Genomic DNA, 20,499 nt, shown 5'->3' with positions numbered 1-20,499 from the left:
TCTTGAAATTGTCCTTCAGAATCTTGAAAAAGGAAATCAAATCAAACCCAAAAACATACATAAACACGTTTTAAAACCCATGTTGTGCTGCATACTTTTGTAAATAATCTTCATTGAGAAAAATCATTATCGGATAAATTCTTAATTTACATATAATTTACACCTCCAGATCTTGTTAATTTGTGGATCCTAAGGCAAGACAGACATCACACGTTCAGTACTGGGCTGCCTCTAACTAAAAAAAAAAAAACACACACAAAAAAACAAGAGATATTCCTTTGATTTTTGTCTCGGTATTACATGTATTTTTTTTACAAAATGTTTTGCATCTCTGATGCACTCTCACGCTCTCTCTTGGTTTTCAAACGTGACTTCAGCAGGCCCTATTTTAAAGTTTCAGAAAACATCTCACCTCCCCTCCACTGCTAACTAACAAGAACTCCCAAAATAGATGTTGAGCCCTCCACAAGCTCCAGCACACATCCAGCAGGGGATGATGGGACAGCGATATTTAGAGGAACTCACCGTTAGCAGACGCAGTGGCCGGAGCACAGTCGTTCCCTGAGCCGGTTTTAACTAAGAATGAATTGGGGGCAAACTCATCCTCTGACTCAGAGTCCCGGCCGGCTTGAGCCCCAGTGTTACCTAGCAACCTTCCCTGGCTCTGATTGGCTGCATGAGAAGGGGGAGGGTAGGGGGAGTCGATAGGGGAAGAGGAAGCAGATGAGCAATGGAGAGGTGCACCTGTAGACCACAAACACAAAAAAACAACACAGGGGCGACAACGTAAAAACACACCTCCAAATAACAGTGGACACAACAGAAATAAATCAAGCAGAAGCATGCACAGAGAGTAACAAAACAAAAGTTTTGAATTTGAAATAAAAGCTGTCTGTCTATTATCTTTCTTTTCCATTTAGATTTGTCTTCTTGAAAGTAAGTCAAGTACGCCCAGACTTTTACTCTGAAGGTGATATATAGACAGATAAGCTTTGAAAAATAATTCATGAAACATATAGAAAGGATCACTGGTGACCAAAAGTGAACAATACTATTGATCAACAGTGAATAAATAGCTTATTGGGTGAATTTCACAAAAAAAAACATTCTAGGCCACTAAATGAAAAAAAATTAAATTATTTGTAGTAGTATAGTTTTTTGTTAATTTAACACTTTATCCCAGAAATACATTTTCCCTTATTTTCTCAACTGATTTTAGGGGAAACCGTGACCCTGACATGTTTTGTGAAATTCAGCCAACAAAATCACATTTTCTCAACACAACACATTCAAAATCTGACAAAACAATTCCCACACCACATAAAGGACTGAAGCGGCCTAGAAAATAACACAAGTATACATACAATGTTCCATAGTAATTGTGCTCATCTTTTCATTCTGTGCAAACCCTTCTGACATTAAGAGTTCACATGAGAACAATAGCAGCATTCCATATGATCCAACACTGGCATATAGTCTACATATCTATAAAAGAACATTAAAATGACAAAGTAATGACATCTTAAATCATTAAATCTACAAAGTTTGCCCAGTTGAAGGACGCAGCTGGTGTTTAATGGAAAAACAATCCCTTTCAGCCATACATTTCATTTGAGCTTTTCACTTTAATTAGCATGTTCCATCCTCTCCCGTCGACATGTCACAGAATGTGTTATTTAACATCCAGTCTCATTCTGGCATGTGTTTCATGTTAAATTCACTACGGCACATTCTCTGGCATCTCTCTTCTCATTATAGACAATAAAGTCCCTACTGACTATACATATCTTCCAACTTTAATGAAAATGTCTGTTATTTATGATGCACACATGTGCAACTAACATCATACTTAATGCCAATTAAACATTAAAATGACATCAACCCCCAATCTTTCCATCTAATCCACTAAATACATTGTTTTGTGGAAGTCAAACCTTTAGAACAAGAATGCCAAACATAGGCGTGCAATATTTGTTTGTACAGGTTTTATTTGCTTGTTTCAGCATTTATTTTCTCTACTGTTACATTACCATATTGAAAACAAGATTCCTTCAATCATTCACAAACGATAAATGTTTTGTGTATTCCTTCCAGCCGATGTCGAAGCATGCTACCTCTTCGCCTACTGTTAATGTTAATGTTCGAATAAATCACATTAATAAGACAGTGTACTATAAACTATATATTGTTTAGTGTATTGCAATATGCAGTTCTACATGGATACTTCATTGATTTCATGATGAAGCATGAAGCATGAAACTCTCTGAAGTGTAAATTTCTGAATCATGCATTGTTCAATCATTGGTCTCCTGCTGGGACACCAACAGGACAATAGAAGCTATTAAGAGAGTTGTAGAACTCTCCCAAATAGTGTGGGTGTGGTCTGGTACAACCCCAAAAAAGTACACATTTTGATTTTTACTGGAAATTAACTGCTAAATAGTCACTTTTGTTCTGGAACACCATACATAAGGGTCCTACTTCCTGGCAACTTTGAAAAAAATCCCATGCGTTTACCTATGAAAACTTTGAGACAGCTATCTTCCAATGCTGTAAGTTTGGGGCGGGACTACCTTGTCTGTCTGGCCAATGACATAGGAGGTGAGTTGTAAAGAGTGAACCACAAAATCTAACTTTCTCCAAAAGGCGGAGCACTTTTTGTATATGATGTGAAGGGTACATGGCACTACCATGACATATGCTCACTCTCATTTGGGAACAAAAAATAATTATTTTGATGGAACAAAAAATAATTATTTAACATTTTGTAACCAATTTGTAACAGTTATTTTGTAGCAGCTAGTGAACAGATAAACTTTGAAAGAAAGCCTTATAAAATACAAGTAAAACAACTTTTTGTGACTTCTATCAGTTCTTTCTGCTTGCTGTATTGTTTGACTGTGAAGATAAGTCAATTCCTTCCAATTAAATGTTAATTCAACATCCAGGCTTAATTTGTATCTGGGACCATTAATATGATGGTGGTTTAGATAAATCATCACAACATCTCAAGGAGTAAGTCAAAACATTTGACTGATCTGAGCATAAACATTAAAACACATTTATTTGAAAGGCTAAAACATTCTGAATTTAATTTCACTGATGCATGAATGGAAATTCATTTCACAGAGGATTTTAAGATATACTTTCTTCACCTAACTTTAACCTACAACGAAGACTTTAATTTCCTATGAATCATTTCTTCTCTGACAGAGAACTACATATTAAGGTCCTTTAGAAGCGCTGAAAGTCACCGAGGAGCCCGAGCAAGCTCTGCATTCCTGCATGCGGGGAGAGGAAGCATTTGTCTTACAGATGAAGGTAGCTCTGTGTTTAATTAATTCTACCTTGTGCAATTTATTCTCATTTCCCAGACTTTCCAGAAGCACCGGGAAAGAGTCAAGTCTGGAGATGGGAATTTTAAAGGTGAAGTGTGTAATTTTTGTGCCACAAGCGTCTATTGAGAGTTTTTGGTTGTATTGCTATATACAGTTGCTAGCGTCTATACTGATCTCTAAATATAGCTTGATTGTTCACTGAAATAATGTCTAGTTGGATTTACTTAATTTTTTGTTTTACAAAAGTGCTTTTAAGTAAATTTACTTTATACAATCTGTGTGCAAATACTGGCAACAAAAAATGTCAGTATATGAAAAAACAGTGCGCATAAAATTAAGCAAATTAACAGAAAAATTATGTAAATCATCCTAGTTGTTTTTTCAGTGTTCTTGTAATGCAAGCCTGTCATCCACCTGGTGAATTTTGTAAGTCTCACTAGTAAAAATCACAAACCTCTCTTCAAAGAGAAACATCATTTGATATATTGTTTATGGCACAAATTGTGTGTTACGTTTAAAGGGACAGTTCACAAAAACAGTCATTTTAACCCTCATGTCGTTTAAAACCTTATACAAGTCTTTTTGTCAGTAAAACACAAAAGTGGTTTTGTTCATACAATGGAAGTCAATGGGGGTCAATGTTGTTTGGTTACCAACATCCTTCAAAATATATTACTTTGTGTTCTGCAGAAGAAATTCATACAGGTTAGAAATGACATAAGGGTGAATAAACAGAATTTTCATTTTTGGGTAAACTATCCTTTTTAAAATCAAGGAAAGGAGTTTGTTCAAAACCCCAACCCTTATCTTAAGCAACTGAAATAATAGTATTACTAATAATTGTGTATAAATTAGCTTCAAAGGAACCTTGGGTATAGAGAGATGTATGGCTTAATATATTAACACTGACATTGACATTATAAATGTGAAATTAAAAAATAGTGTAACTGTCATAGTATTAATAAACTTTGATATTTTTACCCGGAGGTCGACATTTTTTTTGCGTCAAGATCTGTGACGTCAAATGGTTGCAACCTAAATCCGTTCTCTTAACGCTACAGCGAAGCACACACGTTTTCCGTACATAACAGTAAAATATGAGACGTCAAACATAAGATCAGATATATAAATATACATGGACTGTAGGTGGCTGTATGTCCTCCTGACATGAAAGAAAGAAGAATGCGTTCAAGTAAGCGTCTGTTCAATGTAAACATGATATAAATCATAGCTTTAAACTACCGTCTTTAAGACAGTTAAGACTATTTAAGACATCATCATCCACCGTTATCGTATACTTTATACATTATGAGAATATACTGATAAACACAATAATAAGATGCTTGCGGTTTGGTTATTCATTCTGTATTACAGCACACGTGACTATTAGCCCACTTCAGCTTTTGACCGAGAGAGAGAAGACAATAGGCCACTGATGTTGCTTGAGCTGGATAAAGAAGGACGCGGTCTCTTGACATGTCTTCACCACAAAATTTCAAATGCTGTTAGATTATTAATGATAATCTTAAACTATAATTTATTTTATTATTTAATTTATTTATTTTATTTAGCCTTGTTGTGCAAGTTCTCTGGAGCTTGTGCAGAGGCAGCAGCTTTTGCCAGAGGGGAACTGGAATCCCCTGGTTGGGCCTGGGTTCTCCTGAGTTTTTTTTTTCTCGATAGAGTTTTGGGTTCCTCGCCACCGTTTGCATACTGTTTTTGCACTATCTGCCTGACCGGGGGGGCTGCTTTAGAATTTTAAAGTTTTACTTAATTAATATTGCATATAGGAATTTATTATCTGTTATATGACCTGTGCTTCTCTCTCCTTTATCCTATAATGTGTGCTCTCACTGAGGCGTGTGTGTGTGTGCGTACTTGTCTGTGTACGTACGTGTGTGTGGTGTGTGTGTGTGTTGTGTGTGTGTGTGTGTGCGTCGCGCATCCGTTGTGTGTGTGTGTCTCTTGTGTCTGTGTGTGTTGGTCGTGTTGTGTGGTGTGTGGTGTTTTTGCTGTGTGGTGTGTCTGTCTTCTTGTGTTTTCAACTTTCATGTTTTCTGCAGGTACATTGATTGTTTTGCTTGTAGTCAATTGTCTCATGTGCAGCTGTTTGTAACAATGCAAATTGTAACAAGCGCTATATAAATAAGTTGAGTTGAGTTGAGTTGATGTTGATAAATCAACATCAAAAAGTCAAATCTGGATATAATGCATTTTATAATGGCTAAAAACATTGTGTATATTATACTGTATATTCTTATATTATAAATTTGCAATTATTTTGGTTTATTAATATGTATGCTTGTATTGTTTCTGACACAACAATATTAAAATGTATGAAAATATGACAAATAGCGTCTTATTTTCTTTCTTTATTATTTCTCAGCAATTATATATTTATATATTTTACTATATATTATATTATCTTTATTTATCCTACAGCACCTTATATTTATGTCTGTGTATGTCTGTATATACAATATGTCTGTGATCAGTTCAGTTTGACTGCCTGTGCGTGCAACCATTTTACGTCATCGAAAATGAACACGGCGGCCTCCTTAGGTTAAAATGAGTATTACATTTAGGTCTTTTTTAAAGAAATGAAAATATTGGTGGAGCCCAAGTTGATACGTAAAAGTTATGTATCGCTCAAATAACCTACAAAGTTACACCATTTACACGTTTTACAAAGAAGGTGAAATTAGTAAGTCATTGTACCGAATCAAAGCACTTCCCTCTTACAGACTTTTGTTCCTCAAAGCTTGTTTGCTCTTACTTCAGCTCCTGACAGACTTTTCCCATGTGGCTCGCCCTTCAAGCCTGGCTGATGACTGCCGTGGTCTCGTGCCCCGGACACAGCAGGCCACCCACGCTACCAGAGGACCTAATCTACTCAGAAGTCACCTAATTAAATGAGCGGGCGAACTGACGGTGGGCTCCGATTCGCAGGTAGGCAGAGTGTCCGTCGTCGCCACAGCAACCCATTGTGTCTTCCCATTTCCCAGGAGATCAGGCTGTACAGAGAGCCAATTGCGAGGGCAATTGGTACAAACAGCAGGGGCAGTTTTCTCTTTCGCACAGCCTCGGCACTTAAATTACAGAGCCCTGGCCTTGAGGCCATGTTTAAACAGCCCTTGCGTTCCAAAGCGAATGGCAAACACACGTGAATGAAGGTGCTTTACTAAGCGAGGCCTTCAGAAGGGCTACGCTCTAGTTAATCCTATGTTGAAGTTTAAGAGCTTGTAAATTATGTCTTTATAATCACAACAACATAATAAACAGCCGAAATCATTCGCAAGTAATATTCACTGGATATACAGGGATAACCGCTCAACGAGACGTGATTACATTAACATCCTACGACAATCAGCTGGAAATACGGGATTTTTGTTCGACTAATGTACACTCGCTCGTAGACGCAGTTTGACGGCGAACAAAATAATGCTAGTGCAGATGAAGGGGCATAGATTGCCCTCAGCACAAGAGCACAGCTGCTGATGGTGAATTGAGAGCTGAAAAGGCAGGAAATGAGTTAGCACCACAGATCTTATATCCATAAAATGGTTGCAGTATACGAGACCATGGGGTAGTTTGGTTTTACGACAGTGCTGTGCTTAGTGGACAGAAAGACCAGAAGAGCATGTTGAAGCATCAAATATTAAGCAAGGCTTCCTGCGGCTCCCTTCAAGCTCCAGCGTGCCTTTGGTTCTCTGAGGGTTTGTAAAGTTTTATAAGAAGAAAACATTTATAAAGAGAGAGCATTCTGGACATGTACCATAGTAGCACCTTGGAGAACCATGTAGATGGGTAAGCAATAAAAATAAAGCCTGTATATTATTAAGTACATACAGTATTGTGCACATTTAATATTATTTAAAATAAAATTATTTTAATATGTTAGAACAACACTTGTTTTATATAAAAACACTGTGTACAATGTACGTTATTTACTTAATACCTGGTAAAAATCAAGGTAAAGCTACAGTAGGCAACTCTAGAGTATCGGCTCTATCCTGGTCTGCAAAATAAAAAACGAATCTAATAGAAAAAGAAATCTAATTTCTTTCTTCTATATTCAGAAATGCAGAGGTGTTGCTTTTGTCTTGAGGTGAGACGTGTCTTCACATTGACGATAACTATTATGGGCACAAAGCTGAAGGCTAAAAAGGTTTCGCAGCAGATGGGAAAATTAAAGAGCAATAAGTTATCCCAGACTCCAGACACTTGCCTGCGAGACAATAAGACCTCTGACTGTATAACATGCAGGCGCTACAATTAAGATAATAATCCAGTGACTCGTGTCACTTATGGCCGAATTTCACGCTTCATTTACATTTGCTTCAAGCACAAAAATATGTGATTTACAAAAGGGGAATTAAACTTTAAAATGGTGCGAGGCGGTAAAAAAATCCACATTTGCTCAGAAAGAGACCTTACATCAATGGTACAGAGTATGTAACATAAATGAAACTAATAGACATGACCAACACGTCCGCACACCCTGTCCGCATGCAGCCTGTTTTTTGAGGTCGCGCGGATGGGACGCGTACAACAGCCCATGCACGAAAACATTTGAATCCGCAGAGTCCACTCGGTGACGTACTGCGCATGTGTCAAACTCATCTATCCGCGCTTAGCCGCCATTGAATATGTTCACGAAGCTGTCCGGACGCGTTTGTGGGCGAGACGGACGCGGAAAGTCAAGTATACCCAGCGATTAACTCTTCCCAAGGACTGTTATGAAAAATTGAGGCAAAAAGCTAAAAGTTCACTAAAAGAACAGTTACAAAAATTGCAGGTGACCTGTCTCAGTGGTGTCTTTAATGTCACAGATTAAAAGCACCCATCATCGCCTCTGGCTCGTATTTACCGTCTAAAGGTCAAGGCATGAAAGCGCCACAATAGTTGTTGGTTACAAGAACATCTATCTTACACTAGATTCAAATAAATTGCAATCATCTAGAGAACCACACTGGGCCTGCCATCAATCAATGCTTGATTACCTACTGCGGCCTTGGAGATCCTTCAAGTTTTTTCATAAACGGGTAGCAAAAGTACACACATTGGCACAACGGGAAGGGTATTGTCTCTTGACATAGCATTCATGCACTGATGATTCATTTGATATTCGATTGGGGCTTTTGGCGAGAACTTCAAAAGCACCCAGCCAAATAACTTTTTGGCAAGCATTAAAGAGTGAACATCATTACCGTATTCACATGTCAAAGAATCATAAAGACTTGAAACCTCATAATGAGCAGAAGGAGGATTCACCACTGGAAAAGTCATATATTTTCCTGGACATAGCCATCTAGCGGGACACGATCAATACGCTCGAGCAGTAGCGAGAGACGAGGATATATTGGAAACGCGTGCAAATGCGTTCTTTTAAAGACAACACATTAATGGAAATGATATTCTTGCACAATAAAACAACGTTTAAGGACCGCAGAGCCAAAAGACCCATTTAAGACAGACCCAAACACACTTCATGTGCCCTCCAGAACATCCTTCTCTTTGAAAGAACACAAAAGTCGGCAATTAGGCACAACACAACATCAGGTTAAAGAAATCTTTAATATTATATACGGATGAAAATTTGTCGTTTTTCTGTTTACGAATTTTAAGACTGTCCCTAAGTAGAAACAGCACGCAATTATTCTTTGGTGATATTATGGCATTGCGAGAGCTTAACAGTGTGTTAATACTCTCCTTTGCAACTCACAGCCAATAAAATGTATTTAATCTGCATCTCATACAAAATAACAGACAAACACTGACAAATTCATACCGACTAGAATTCAGTCATATGTAAGTGATCATATTATTTTAACTACACTTTATAAAGACACTTATACTGTACGTATAATAACATACAAAAAGCCATTTAAAACAAATGACAGAGTTCACACCAATGTCCAGTACTGTTAACACCTGAATGCTCCATTAACTTTATCTACAGGTGAGAGAACCAGACCCGTCTGTCTTCACCGTCCTAGTCCACCTTCTCTTATTTCTCTCGCTGTTTTACTACCCCGGAGCGAGTGGGACTCCTCTGCGGTTCTCAGCCTTGCTGAAAGGCGCCATCTGTTCGCCCCGCTCAGCGGCGGCACGAGGGAGCAAATTGAGGCCTGGAGATTGAAATCAGAGAATCAAAAGAACACTAAATGAGGGTAGTTTTTACCGCATCTAGGACGCAAATCTGACAACTGTTGTTTAGGTCCCAAACAGCTGCGGCTGCTCAAGCACCTCGAAACACCTTGCAGCTATTGAAGGCCAGTGAGGACTACAACGAGTAGAAAGGTCGACATTTCTTCTAGTAAGAGTGGCATGCGTCTGTCGTTAAGAGAACTGTTGCATGTACTGCGGCTTGAAAAATTCTGTATTTCAATTCTACTTGGATTACTGACATGAGAGGTTAATAAAGACGTTGACTGACTCCAAAATATGTCAATGTATTAAAACAAGGTGTAAAAGGTGCACTAGTTTTATTAATGTTTTGCATTGGCTGATAATGGCATTCACCTCATACTTGATACATATTGGCGTGGCTGCAGCATCATGTAAAACAGCTGTTTTGTTTACCGATGCTACTGTGGAAATCCCTAGTATACATCACAAGTTTATTCCACGACGAAAAGTGTCTGATAATAGAAAGGTTACATTGACATTACATATACGCATTCAGCAGACACTTTTATCCAAACCGAAAGTGAAGAACAATGAACAATGAAGACGTCCTATAATATCCTTTCCCCAACTTACGGACGGAAATACTGAGCTCAACACAGCTGAAATGTCTCATGCTGATAAAGCATTCAGAGTCGTTGCTGTCAGGATTTAAGAGCGAAATCTGGATCCGTCTGATCTTTGCCTGTCTGCTATTGATGTTTACACTCAGCTCGCATAACATGACAAGGGTTGACACTGCCAAATCCCCTTCAAGATAGCCCAATCAAACGTCCCTGGGGTTCTTTTTGCTCTGCAAAACAGAGGGAAGATTCACATCTCTGCATTGCTTTTTGTTAACGGTATCCTCTGAGGTCGTCGCAGTGTCCTGGCAGCTCTCACCTGGCAAGCACTCTCGTCTCTGAACCTAGCGAACGTCTCCTCTGCGGCTCTATCCGACCCTTGCGAATGGCCTCAAAACCGCCTACTAATCGGCTCCTGCATCAAAGGAGCCGGTTCATGTTAATCAGTTTAAAACACACTCCATTCCTCCAGTGGTTCCTCCGTCAGGGGCCACCAGAGCTAACGTAGCTAACTCCAGTCACAACAATGCTAACAACACATAATTAGTCTTTTTTCATGTGTTGGTCATGTAGCAAACAAAAATAATCAAGCGATCCTTCCCAATCCTCTTAAAAACTGATGAAAGACTTAAAAGTTTACTTTTGGTGGTGGAGCGAGCTTGCCAAGACTGAAAATATAAGCAGCTCATTAGTGCTGCATGTGGCTAGCCTGGGGCCGCGCTGTGCGAAGATGGCACGGTACCCGTGGTGCCTTTGCACATTTAGGGCCTGGCCTGATAGAAACACCCTGAAGAAACATGCACTGATCAAGTGCTCTAACGCTTATATAAAATATGGGTGTGGATTTACTGTAGGGGTGTCACAATTAGGGTTGGGTACCAGACTCTGTACTTTTAAGGGCACCGACCGAATTACGTCGGTACTACTGAGTATCGATTCACATTAAATCAATCGGTGCCAAATTTCGCTACCTGAGAACGCATCGGGAGCAGGTACGTTAGAGAGAGAGAGAGAGAGATCGTTTATGCAAAGCGAAAACAAAACCGCTAATAAAGCAGGCTGTCCTAATCAAAGTACAAAATGAAAATAAACACTCGACTCTACATATGGTTATCATATTTATATTATTCATTTCACTTGTTCTTGCTTAGAAAATTAAGCATACACTCGCGTTAAGGAAATGCACTCTGACGCAGCCGGCACGCACACACAACACTGCGATGAACATTTAAGTTAGTTAAGGTGCTTTGTGTTTTCTGTCCACCAATGAATAAAATCATCTCATGAAGTCCCGAAACAAAGTTATTAATGACAGATTAGAGCAGTCGATGGAAAGAGGAGAGAGAGGCCGTCAAGGTGCAGTTTGAAGCTGTGAAGCAGGAGACTGATGAACAATTAACATTAAGTATTATTGTATGATCAACATATATACATATATACTGTATATATATATATATATATATATATATATATACAGGTGCTGGTCATATAATTAGAATATCATCAAAAAGTTGATTTATTTCACTAATTCCATTCAAAAAGTGAAACTTGTATATTATATTCATTCACTACACACTGATATATTTTTCCAATGTTTATTTCTTTTAATTTGATGATTATAACTGACAACTAATGAAAACCCCAAATTCAGTATCTCAGAAAATTAGAATATTACTTAAGACTTAAGACTTATGTGTGTATATATATATATATATATATATATATATATATATGTATGTATAACTCTTTCAGTATCTCTGTTAAAAATGTATATTACAAATAAATCTGTTATTTTCAGTAATGATGCTGTAAAATATATTTTTATGGATTTTTCAAGTTTTGTTTTTCTATATTATCTAATGGTCTGTTAATGGTGGAGGCCTCATGGTTTAGGTAAATTATCACACTGCATGAATAAATGATTATGTGTGTGATGAGGAAATAGAATATGCTGGTAGTAATAATAATGCTGTAGTTATTTCTATAGTCGTTATTTCTTTTGCGTAAAATTTCAACAAAATGTTGAAATTGAGAGGTTTGGAGGTTTGTTTCTTATTACACAGAGAGTAAAGTACCGAAAAAAGGTACCGTTTGGTACCGAATTCCAGGTACCGTTTGGTACCGAATTCCAGGTACCGTACTGGTACCGGTACCGGCTAAAAAATGAACGGTACCCAACCCTAGTCACAATATACCGGCATTGACAGGTATATAGTGGCAGATAAACAAAATTGAAAGATGCATTTGAGTAGTACCGTTTACAAAAAATTACAAACAAAACACAAATCGCCATTGTCAATTCGTTTAGCCATGATAATAGTGTAATGAAAATCTGACATTGCGACAGCCATAATTTACCCAGACAGCAGGTACGTCTTTGTAAGATGTATGCTAAAGATCTGGGGCTGGATTCACGAAACTGTTCTTAAGACAAAAATATAAGATTGTTCTTAAGATAAATTATAGGAAGTTCGTAAGAATGTTTGTAAGTGCGATTCTCAAATATTCCTTAAAAGGTTCTCAAATATTTTCTTAAGAACATCTTTATATTTTGTCGTAAGAATAAAATAATATGATTACACTCGCTTTCTCGTGTGGTAACTGTATATGTTTATCTATACAATAAACTATATGTGTGTAACAACCACATCACATTCTTATATAGCCTTAATATATTAGCATGTGATGTGTTAAGCGGCATTTACGATCGCATGTTAGCTAATATGTTAGCTTTTTGTGTGAATACTAGAGCATAATAAATGTGACCCTATCAGTTTCAAGTCACTTTTTCCTGGAATAATATAAAAAGCACTCCGTTTTTAATAATGAAAGCCAAAGTAAGGGAGCTAGACCTTATCATTATTATATCAAATTAAATAGGCTATTCCTTAATGGCAAGTAAACTTAGAAATTATGATTGTGAATCATGTATTACACATCTTAACTTTTTTCTTACCTGTCTTAATTTTAAGATGTTATTTACGACAGCTTTTGTTTAGAGAATTTGGATTCTTCTTAAGAATCTTAAGAAGTTTTATTTTTTAGGGAATTCATAACATTCCTAACTTTTTTCTTACATTAGAAGTTAAGAAGAATTTTCTTAAGAATGTTTTGTGAATCCGGCCCCAGGAGATCTGGAAAACATCTGCTGTGTAAAAACATCCGATAAACGTCTTGGAAGAGGCAAGTTTACATACATTCTTAATTATAAACAACTTGATGTCATATATATATATATATATATGTCAAGATGTCATACAGCATCCGGAAAGTATTCACAGCACTTCACTTTTAAGGCTGTAACTGTTATGTTACAGGCCTTATTCCAAAATGGATTAAATTCATTATTTTCCTCAAAATTCTACAAACTATACCCCATGATGAGGGGGTGTTTTTCAGCTGCAGGGACTGGGGCATTTGTCAAAGTAGAAGAAAAGCTCAATGGCACAAAATACAGAGATAATGATCATGAAAACCCAGCCAAGAACATTCAGAACCTTGGACAGGGCAGAAGGTTCATCTTCCATCAGGACAATGACCCTAAGCACACAGCCAAGATAACAAAGGAGTGGCTACAGGACAACTCTGTGAATGTGCTTGAGTGGCCCAGCCAGAGCCCAGACTTGAACCCGATTGAACATCTCTGGAGAGATCTGAAAATGGCTGTGCACCGACGTTCCCCATCCAACCTGATGGAGCTTGAGAGGTCCTGCAAAGAAGAATGGGAGAAACTGCCCAAAAATAGGTGTGATAAGCTTGTAGCATCATACTCAAAAAGACTTGAGGCTGTAATTGGTGACAAAGGTGCTTCAACAAAGTATTGAGCAAAGGCTGTGAATACTTATGCACATGTGCTTTATTTTGTTTTTATTTTTAATAAATTTGCAAAGATTTCAAACAAACTTCTTTCACGTTGTCATTATGGGGTATTATTTGTAGAATTTTGAGGAAAATAATGAATTTAATCCATTTTGGAATAAGGCTGTAACACAACAAAATGTGGAAAAAGTAAAGCGCTGTGAATACTTTCCGGATGCACTGTATAGACATCTTCTATATGACATATGACAAGACACATCTCAGAGATGTATTGCAGATGAACAAACAAAAAAAAAATGTCTTGCATATGTAAATGAAGACATCAAATAGACATCTTTCAGATGTATGTGTGCTATCAGGGTACAGTATAGTTGTCTAATTGAAGTCTAATTGTTGATTAAAAATATGTTGTTTTATTGTGACCTTAGGAAAAGATTATGGAGATATCGGTCTTCCCGCTCAACTGTATGACTGAAATAGCTGTGCAGAGGAGTTGCAAAGATGGCCGGCGAGTGGAGAGCCTTTCCTTACAGGGACTTTGGTTATATACTGTAGCAAGTTAATTAAAGTATATTGTAGCACAGTGGGTCTTCAATGGTTTACTTCATGACCCAGAATTTACACTCGACATCAAGTGGCAACTCGGCATAATACTAAAGTTGCTTAATGTACAAAACCACATAATAAAGTAAATAAAATGAATCAATAATGTTTATTCATATCATCATGAATTGCACAGGTTCACCAATATGTGAAATAATTAACATGACAGACTCATTTGGAAAATATTTGGTTAGTAAAACTTCAATGGTTTGAAGTTGGCACAAAGTTTACACTTGCTGCAAGTGAACCTATATTTAGCAGTCCGAGACAAACTTGTGTTGTCTTTGTGCTGTTTTTCTTCATTGTTGAAAGATAAGGGCATCTTTCCCGCTTTCCAAGTTAGCCGGTTTCAATCAGATGACAAAATTTGGCACCAAAATAGTGTTTGATCAGACAAATTTTAATGTCTGATAACACCTAATAATATTTATTACGCATTATAATATTGTTCGTATTGTTCTATTTTATGTGTAACATCGCTGTCTGCAACCTTATCGAAACAAAACCTTTTGTGACTCACCAATTGAGAATGATTACTTGAGCATACACTACATTAGATGCGAGCTACACCATCGACCACTGTAGACACAAATGAATACACATTAAAACCTCCCTGCACAAAGACACAGTCAGTATTTACAAGCTGTCAGCCTTGTGGCACTAAAGCGAAATAATTTCACAATATCCTGACTTTCAAAGACTGCATCTTGCTTTAAAGCCCGGTACAAGACCAATCTCTGCCAGCCTTAGCTGTTGCCACGGTTTACGATTAGCTAGGGATGAGGTATCGATCCGTTCTCCACGCATTTGCTGAGACCACCATCCACGAAAAATGCGAAACGCTGCTTTCACGAAACCGAAGAACGCGCGTAATGGAATTCACACGCGACGGCACATTACCGCAGTTATCCTGCAGAAAACTATTGTATAAATGATTGATAAGAATTATTCTGCCATTAATGGAATGGGGTAATGAGGCATTTCTGTGACTATTTCTGTCCCAAACACAACACAAATCAGTCATAAGACAAATTTGTGTGAAATCAATGCGTGAAATGCGAGGCAATGAGAAGACACCCTCCCGCTGTGTTAGTTTACACAGTACGGCGGTAGGCGAGCTAATGCTCTACATATCAAATGCTCAGAGGAGAGATAATGTAACAAACAGTATCTCCATTAGATTCTGAGTGACAGATCTTTGATACCAAGGCCTAATTTAGTAATAAGCCCTACCCCATCCATTTGGAAACGGATACTCGAGCCAATAAGTCACATCACACTGAAAATAAAAGAAAATGTATCATACATCATTACGATAATGGCACAGCCTCTACAGTCTCATTTATTGGAGTACCACAGCCCACGATCACATTTCTCGTCCCTTTTATAAAAAAGACAGAAAGTCCTGCCTTTGATTTATGTGACATTCCTGTTGGATCCTCTTTTGGAGCCAGTAATGAGAAGTAGAGCAACAACTCATTACAAAAACACTTCTTTCCCAGCGTTCGCTGATGAGGTTTGGGTGAGGCCTTGTTTACTACTCAGCACAAAGTGGGAAAAAGGCAGAGCGAAGCGAGGTTTTCTACGCTATAGGTCATCCACCCCTTTCTCTCTCTTGACCTCCGTGAAAACGTTTTGCTCGGGGTCAAACTGAGGAAAGCGCTTTTTGTGTAACCTGCAAAGGGCGTGCCACCTGTACAGTTGAGATAGAGCCGCTGCTGAGATTGTGACAGTGCTGCTTTGTGAGCACCTCTCTCAGGGAAAGAAACTGCACAAAAGCACATAAAACAAACAAACAGATACAGTAAGGTAGAGATGAATCCCATGCCAAACATATTTGATGGATACCGGGATAGACTCAAGAATTGTGGGGTTTTTTCAGAGAATATAATGGAGATCAGGAACAAGGTCACTCTGAAACAGAGACTAACATTAGAGAGCGTACATGCCAGCAGGCTGAAGCTAAATGATTTTCTCTTTTTCAGCCTCATTACAACCCCTAATGTCTGTGCTGGTAGGGTGATACGGAGTGCAGGGTATGACAGCGCCTGGTAGCCAAAAGCATCAAGAAAGTCCTTTTTGAAACAACTTGGTTCTCTCAGTGACCACATAGGACATGCCGAGATTGATATTTCCAGTCATTCTAATGCAGCTTCTATACACTTCATTGTGAGAAGACCAAAATGGGCAATTCCAGTGTTATGGATGTGACATTTTCAGTCAAAACTTGAAATATTAAGTCTCAGAGAATGTATTTGTTGAACCGTCTGTTCATATTTTACTAAATCCCTGTTGATAGTCCAGACATCAGAAAATTACCAGTCTATGCACAGGTTTGTTATTTAAAAAAAGGGAAAAATTAATGCGTTTTGGATGTGACAAAAAAAGACGAAACATACTTTGTAGGATTTCTGTGAATAAATATGTATAAAGCAAAAGCAATAACACCCAACAAATGGTGAAGGGATGGCTCTTTATAGAGCCCAAAATAGTCATTTTAATTTTCACGTGACCATATGAGGAATATTGACTGTTATGGATGTGACAATTCAGTTATGGGTGTGACAACTCACTTACCTGACTATGAACAATCATGCTTTAAAACAAACAAACAAACAAACAAACAAAAACTATTTAAGACACCAAATATTGACATCTGACCCAACGGAATGGTGAAAACCTTTGGTAAAAAGTTTTTATCTTACGTTTGACATTGCATGGAATTGCCCAAATCTCTTTCCAGAACTCTTTGCCAAGCTTTCATTACAATAGTGCCAGTCATAGATTCAACCATATCATATACACCTGTTCTACACATAATATAAAATCAGAACAAACTGTGGTTATTGTTTTACATGTCATTTACACAACCTCTTTCTGACTAACAAGATAGTTATTGGCCAGAATAAGAGGAATGCAGACAACATTAAGACAGTATGTCAAATTACAATCAAAAGCAATAGATAACTAAAACAAAAGACATCTGGTTTTGCTTAAATCGCACTAAAAATGTACATCAGAATAGTTTTGCTAATGCTAATCTACAGCATATCCACCTTAGATATATATATATAACAAGACGCCGCATTTAAACGATCCAGGCACGTAGATGTGTCCGCCATCTTGGAACGGTCCACTGATGTCACTCACAGTTGACCACAATGCCATGGCTGTGAAAACCACAGGGATTTAAATTCCCGAAAATGGGATAACCTTCTGCTGTTGTCATGTGTTAGTGTAGCAGATATAATGTTTGAGCTTACACAAAAATAAATAGGTTTTCATAATCATACACAGTCAGCTTGATTTGAGTGTTAACGGACCGGCTCGCACCATTCCAATATGGCGGACGACCTACGTATAGCATCCCATAGAAACAGATGCTAATGCCACATCATAGATTATTTATAGGTTGATACCCACCATGTTTAGCAATGCTATTTGTGCTAATTCTTTTCCTGCAAGTGGCCCTTCTCTTTTGTTGAAGATCACTTGTGCATTCATTAGCCGCTGGAATTAAACAACATGTGTCCATCAATGAACATCATGTAAGAGTCTATAATTGTACATTATTATTTCAACAATAAAAACAATTAAGAGGAAGATAACGCTAGGCATACTGGATGATCTTAGCTGACAATACTATCGTCTTGCTTCTGGTTATCGCTTCGTTGCATGCTAATCACATTAGCGTTGACAATCACTTCTCTCATACGGCGGAGAGTGAAAGAAAGAAATACATTTGTTTTCATTATTGCTGTTGCTGAAAGGCACTTCATCATTAGCAATCATTCAAAGAGACGGGAAGCAAATCTAATAAAGCTTCTGTTTCTATTCTTCTGTTTACATTCGTTTTTGTACATGTTTTATTTATGCTGGCAGAGTGTATAATTACCACATTTGCTTTTAAGTCTTTTAATAGTCTACATTAAGTTTTATAACAATTCACTTATTTCTCAAACATGTACAATGTTTACAGGTTAAGTTGCATATACCAGCTTAATGTGAATAGGCGATTTTAAATCAATGAACCACTGGATGCTACTTTCCTCTGTAAATGAAACACTGTGGCCCTGTGATCCTCCTCAAACATTGCTTTGTTTGAGAATCTGAAGTCAAACACAGCAAAGCTGGCTCAACCAATGGCACGAGTCTGTGGCAGGATTGTGTGTTTGCCCAGCCAATAGCAGGGCTTCAAGTTACACAAATCATAGAAATATTGAGGATTCATGGACTGATTTAGAGAAGGGAAGTCGTTGTGGGAAGTGAAGTGAATTTCTTTTTTATTTTAATTTTTTACAAAAGTCGAAATTACAAATGACAAAATGTACAATAGTCGAAATTAACCCTTGTGTGGTCTTCATGGTTTTTTTTGTTATTCAGTCGATGTTAATGATAAAAAAAAACATAAAATTACAGATGTTCACTTTACAAGCAACGTAGACGTATAGCATTTGGGAAATTGCATGCAAATGAATGCAAGTTTTGACCTAAGGTTTTTCTCATACTGATAGGTCATATGTCAATTTTTGGTGGTTTAAATACCCATGTGAAGTCTCTCGTTTTTAAAGCAGTTTTTAGTGTTTCATACAGGTAAGTGAATTGTCACATCACTAAACGGGACATATTCCTCATAAATGAGCACGAGAAAATTTAAATAAAATAATAACTAATAATGTTCTAATCTATTACACGGGTGTAAAAACATGTTTATCTTGAAAAAACGAATAAATTCTAAGGAAGACAATAAGAAAAAATAGAATTACATTTAGAAAACATACATTTACAGGTAGGTTTTTTGTAAACACTCAACATGCATATCACACACCTGAACACAACGCAAGGGTTATGCATTACATGTCTAATATGCTTCAAGTCAAACATGCAGAGAAAAATATCGCTTATTTCATTGAAATAAAAATGATGCCATCTTTTATGTTGTACGCAGGAATGGAACAATATATTATATTCAATTAAAGCCCAATCTACTATACACTCAAAGCTAAGTCTGTTTAATAAAACCTCGCACTATGAAAAAAAAAGTTCTATACACTTTAATCAGAAAAGGTTTTATTCACTTTGTAGCCTGAGTCATACTTCATATCACATTTTTGCGCAAAGCTTCACGTTCGTGGGTCGATAACACACATTTTGATGTCAGTCAGATAAGCTCTAATTACAGTCATTTGAGCGCCCATAATAAATAAAAAATGTCTGTCATTTTGATACGCAGAAACCCATTACACGCAAACATTTTCATCTCCGAAAGGTGGGGGATAAAAACGAAAATTGCCCAAAATTCACACCCTTGTGCAACTACAGAACATCTAATTTCATGACACATTGTGTCTGAAAGGCTAACTATAAAGAGACAGATACAGTACTGCGCATACTGTGCGTACATAAGTCCTAGGGGCTTCTTTAACAGCTAGCAATAAACGTGGAATGCATTAGCCTAACGTAAGAGACTGTGGCATTTTGGCTTGGTGATTCAGTGAACTGCTGTGGTATGTGATTAGCCCTGGCGAGGGTGCACCGTTCCCAGTACTCGGGAAGCTCCCTGGGATCTGATGGAGAGTTAGCGAGATCCGGCTGCGCTGTCAAAACCGAGCGCTCATGGAGCAGAGCAGATAACAGACCCGCATTGTCCACCAGGGTCTTTGGAGTCTCCGAATGAGCCGTCAAATGAGGCAGGACTAACTCTGCTAATCCTCCATCTGAGGAAAAGCTTCAGCCAAAAGGAGTAAACAAATAAATAAAAACGCTGGAATAGAAGCGCGAGTGTGATTAATCGTGACGAAAGTCAGCACTCTGGTGTCTGCTTTGAAGTAATGTTTGCTCTCTCACGCAAGCGTGACCGTTTTTTAGCACTCGTCAACAGCCGACTTGGGAATCAGCCGTATACACAAAAACGGCACAGTGCCGTTTTTTTACTTGATTCGGTTTGTGCATTAAACCATAGATAGATGTTCGCTTCATGTTGACTA

General features: G+C 37.7%; 1 protein-coding gene across 12 annotated transcripts in view; it reads right to left on the bottom strand.

The window, feature by feature from the left end:
• tenm4 (teneurin transmembrane protein 4) overlaps positions 1-20,499 on the bottom strand; it is a 216,552-nt gene that overhangs the window by 129,313 nt on the left and 66,740 nt on the right. For 9 of the 12 annotated variants that reach the window (XM_057350986.1, XM_057350982.1, XM_057350985.1 and 6 more), the window contains exon 4: positions 526-744. The exons of the other annotated variants lie outside the window; for them this stretch is intronic. In XM_057350986.1, coding sequence (XP_057206969.1) covers positions 526-744 — 219 coding nt within the window. The remainder of the gene's footprint in view (positions 1-525; positions 745-20,499) is intronic. 12 annotated transcript variants of the gene reach the window in all.

Source organism: Triplophysa rosa, linkage group LG14, assembly GCF_024868665.1.
Source record: "Triplophysa rosa linkage group LG14, Trosa_1v2, whole genome shotgun sequence".
In the NCBI taxonomy this organism is placed as follows: Eukaryota; Metazoa; Chordata; class Actinopteri; order Cypriniformes; family Nemacheilidae; genus Triplophysa; species Triplophysa rosa.
This window is presented reverse-complemented; position numbering and strand designations above follow the sequence as displayed.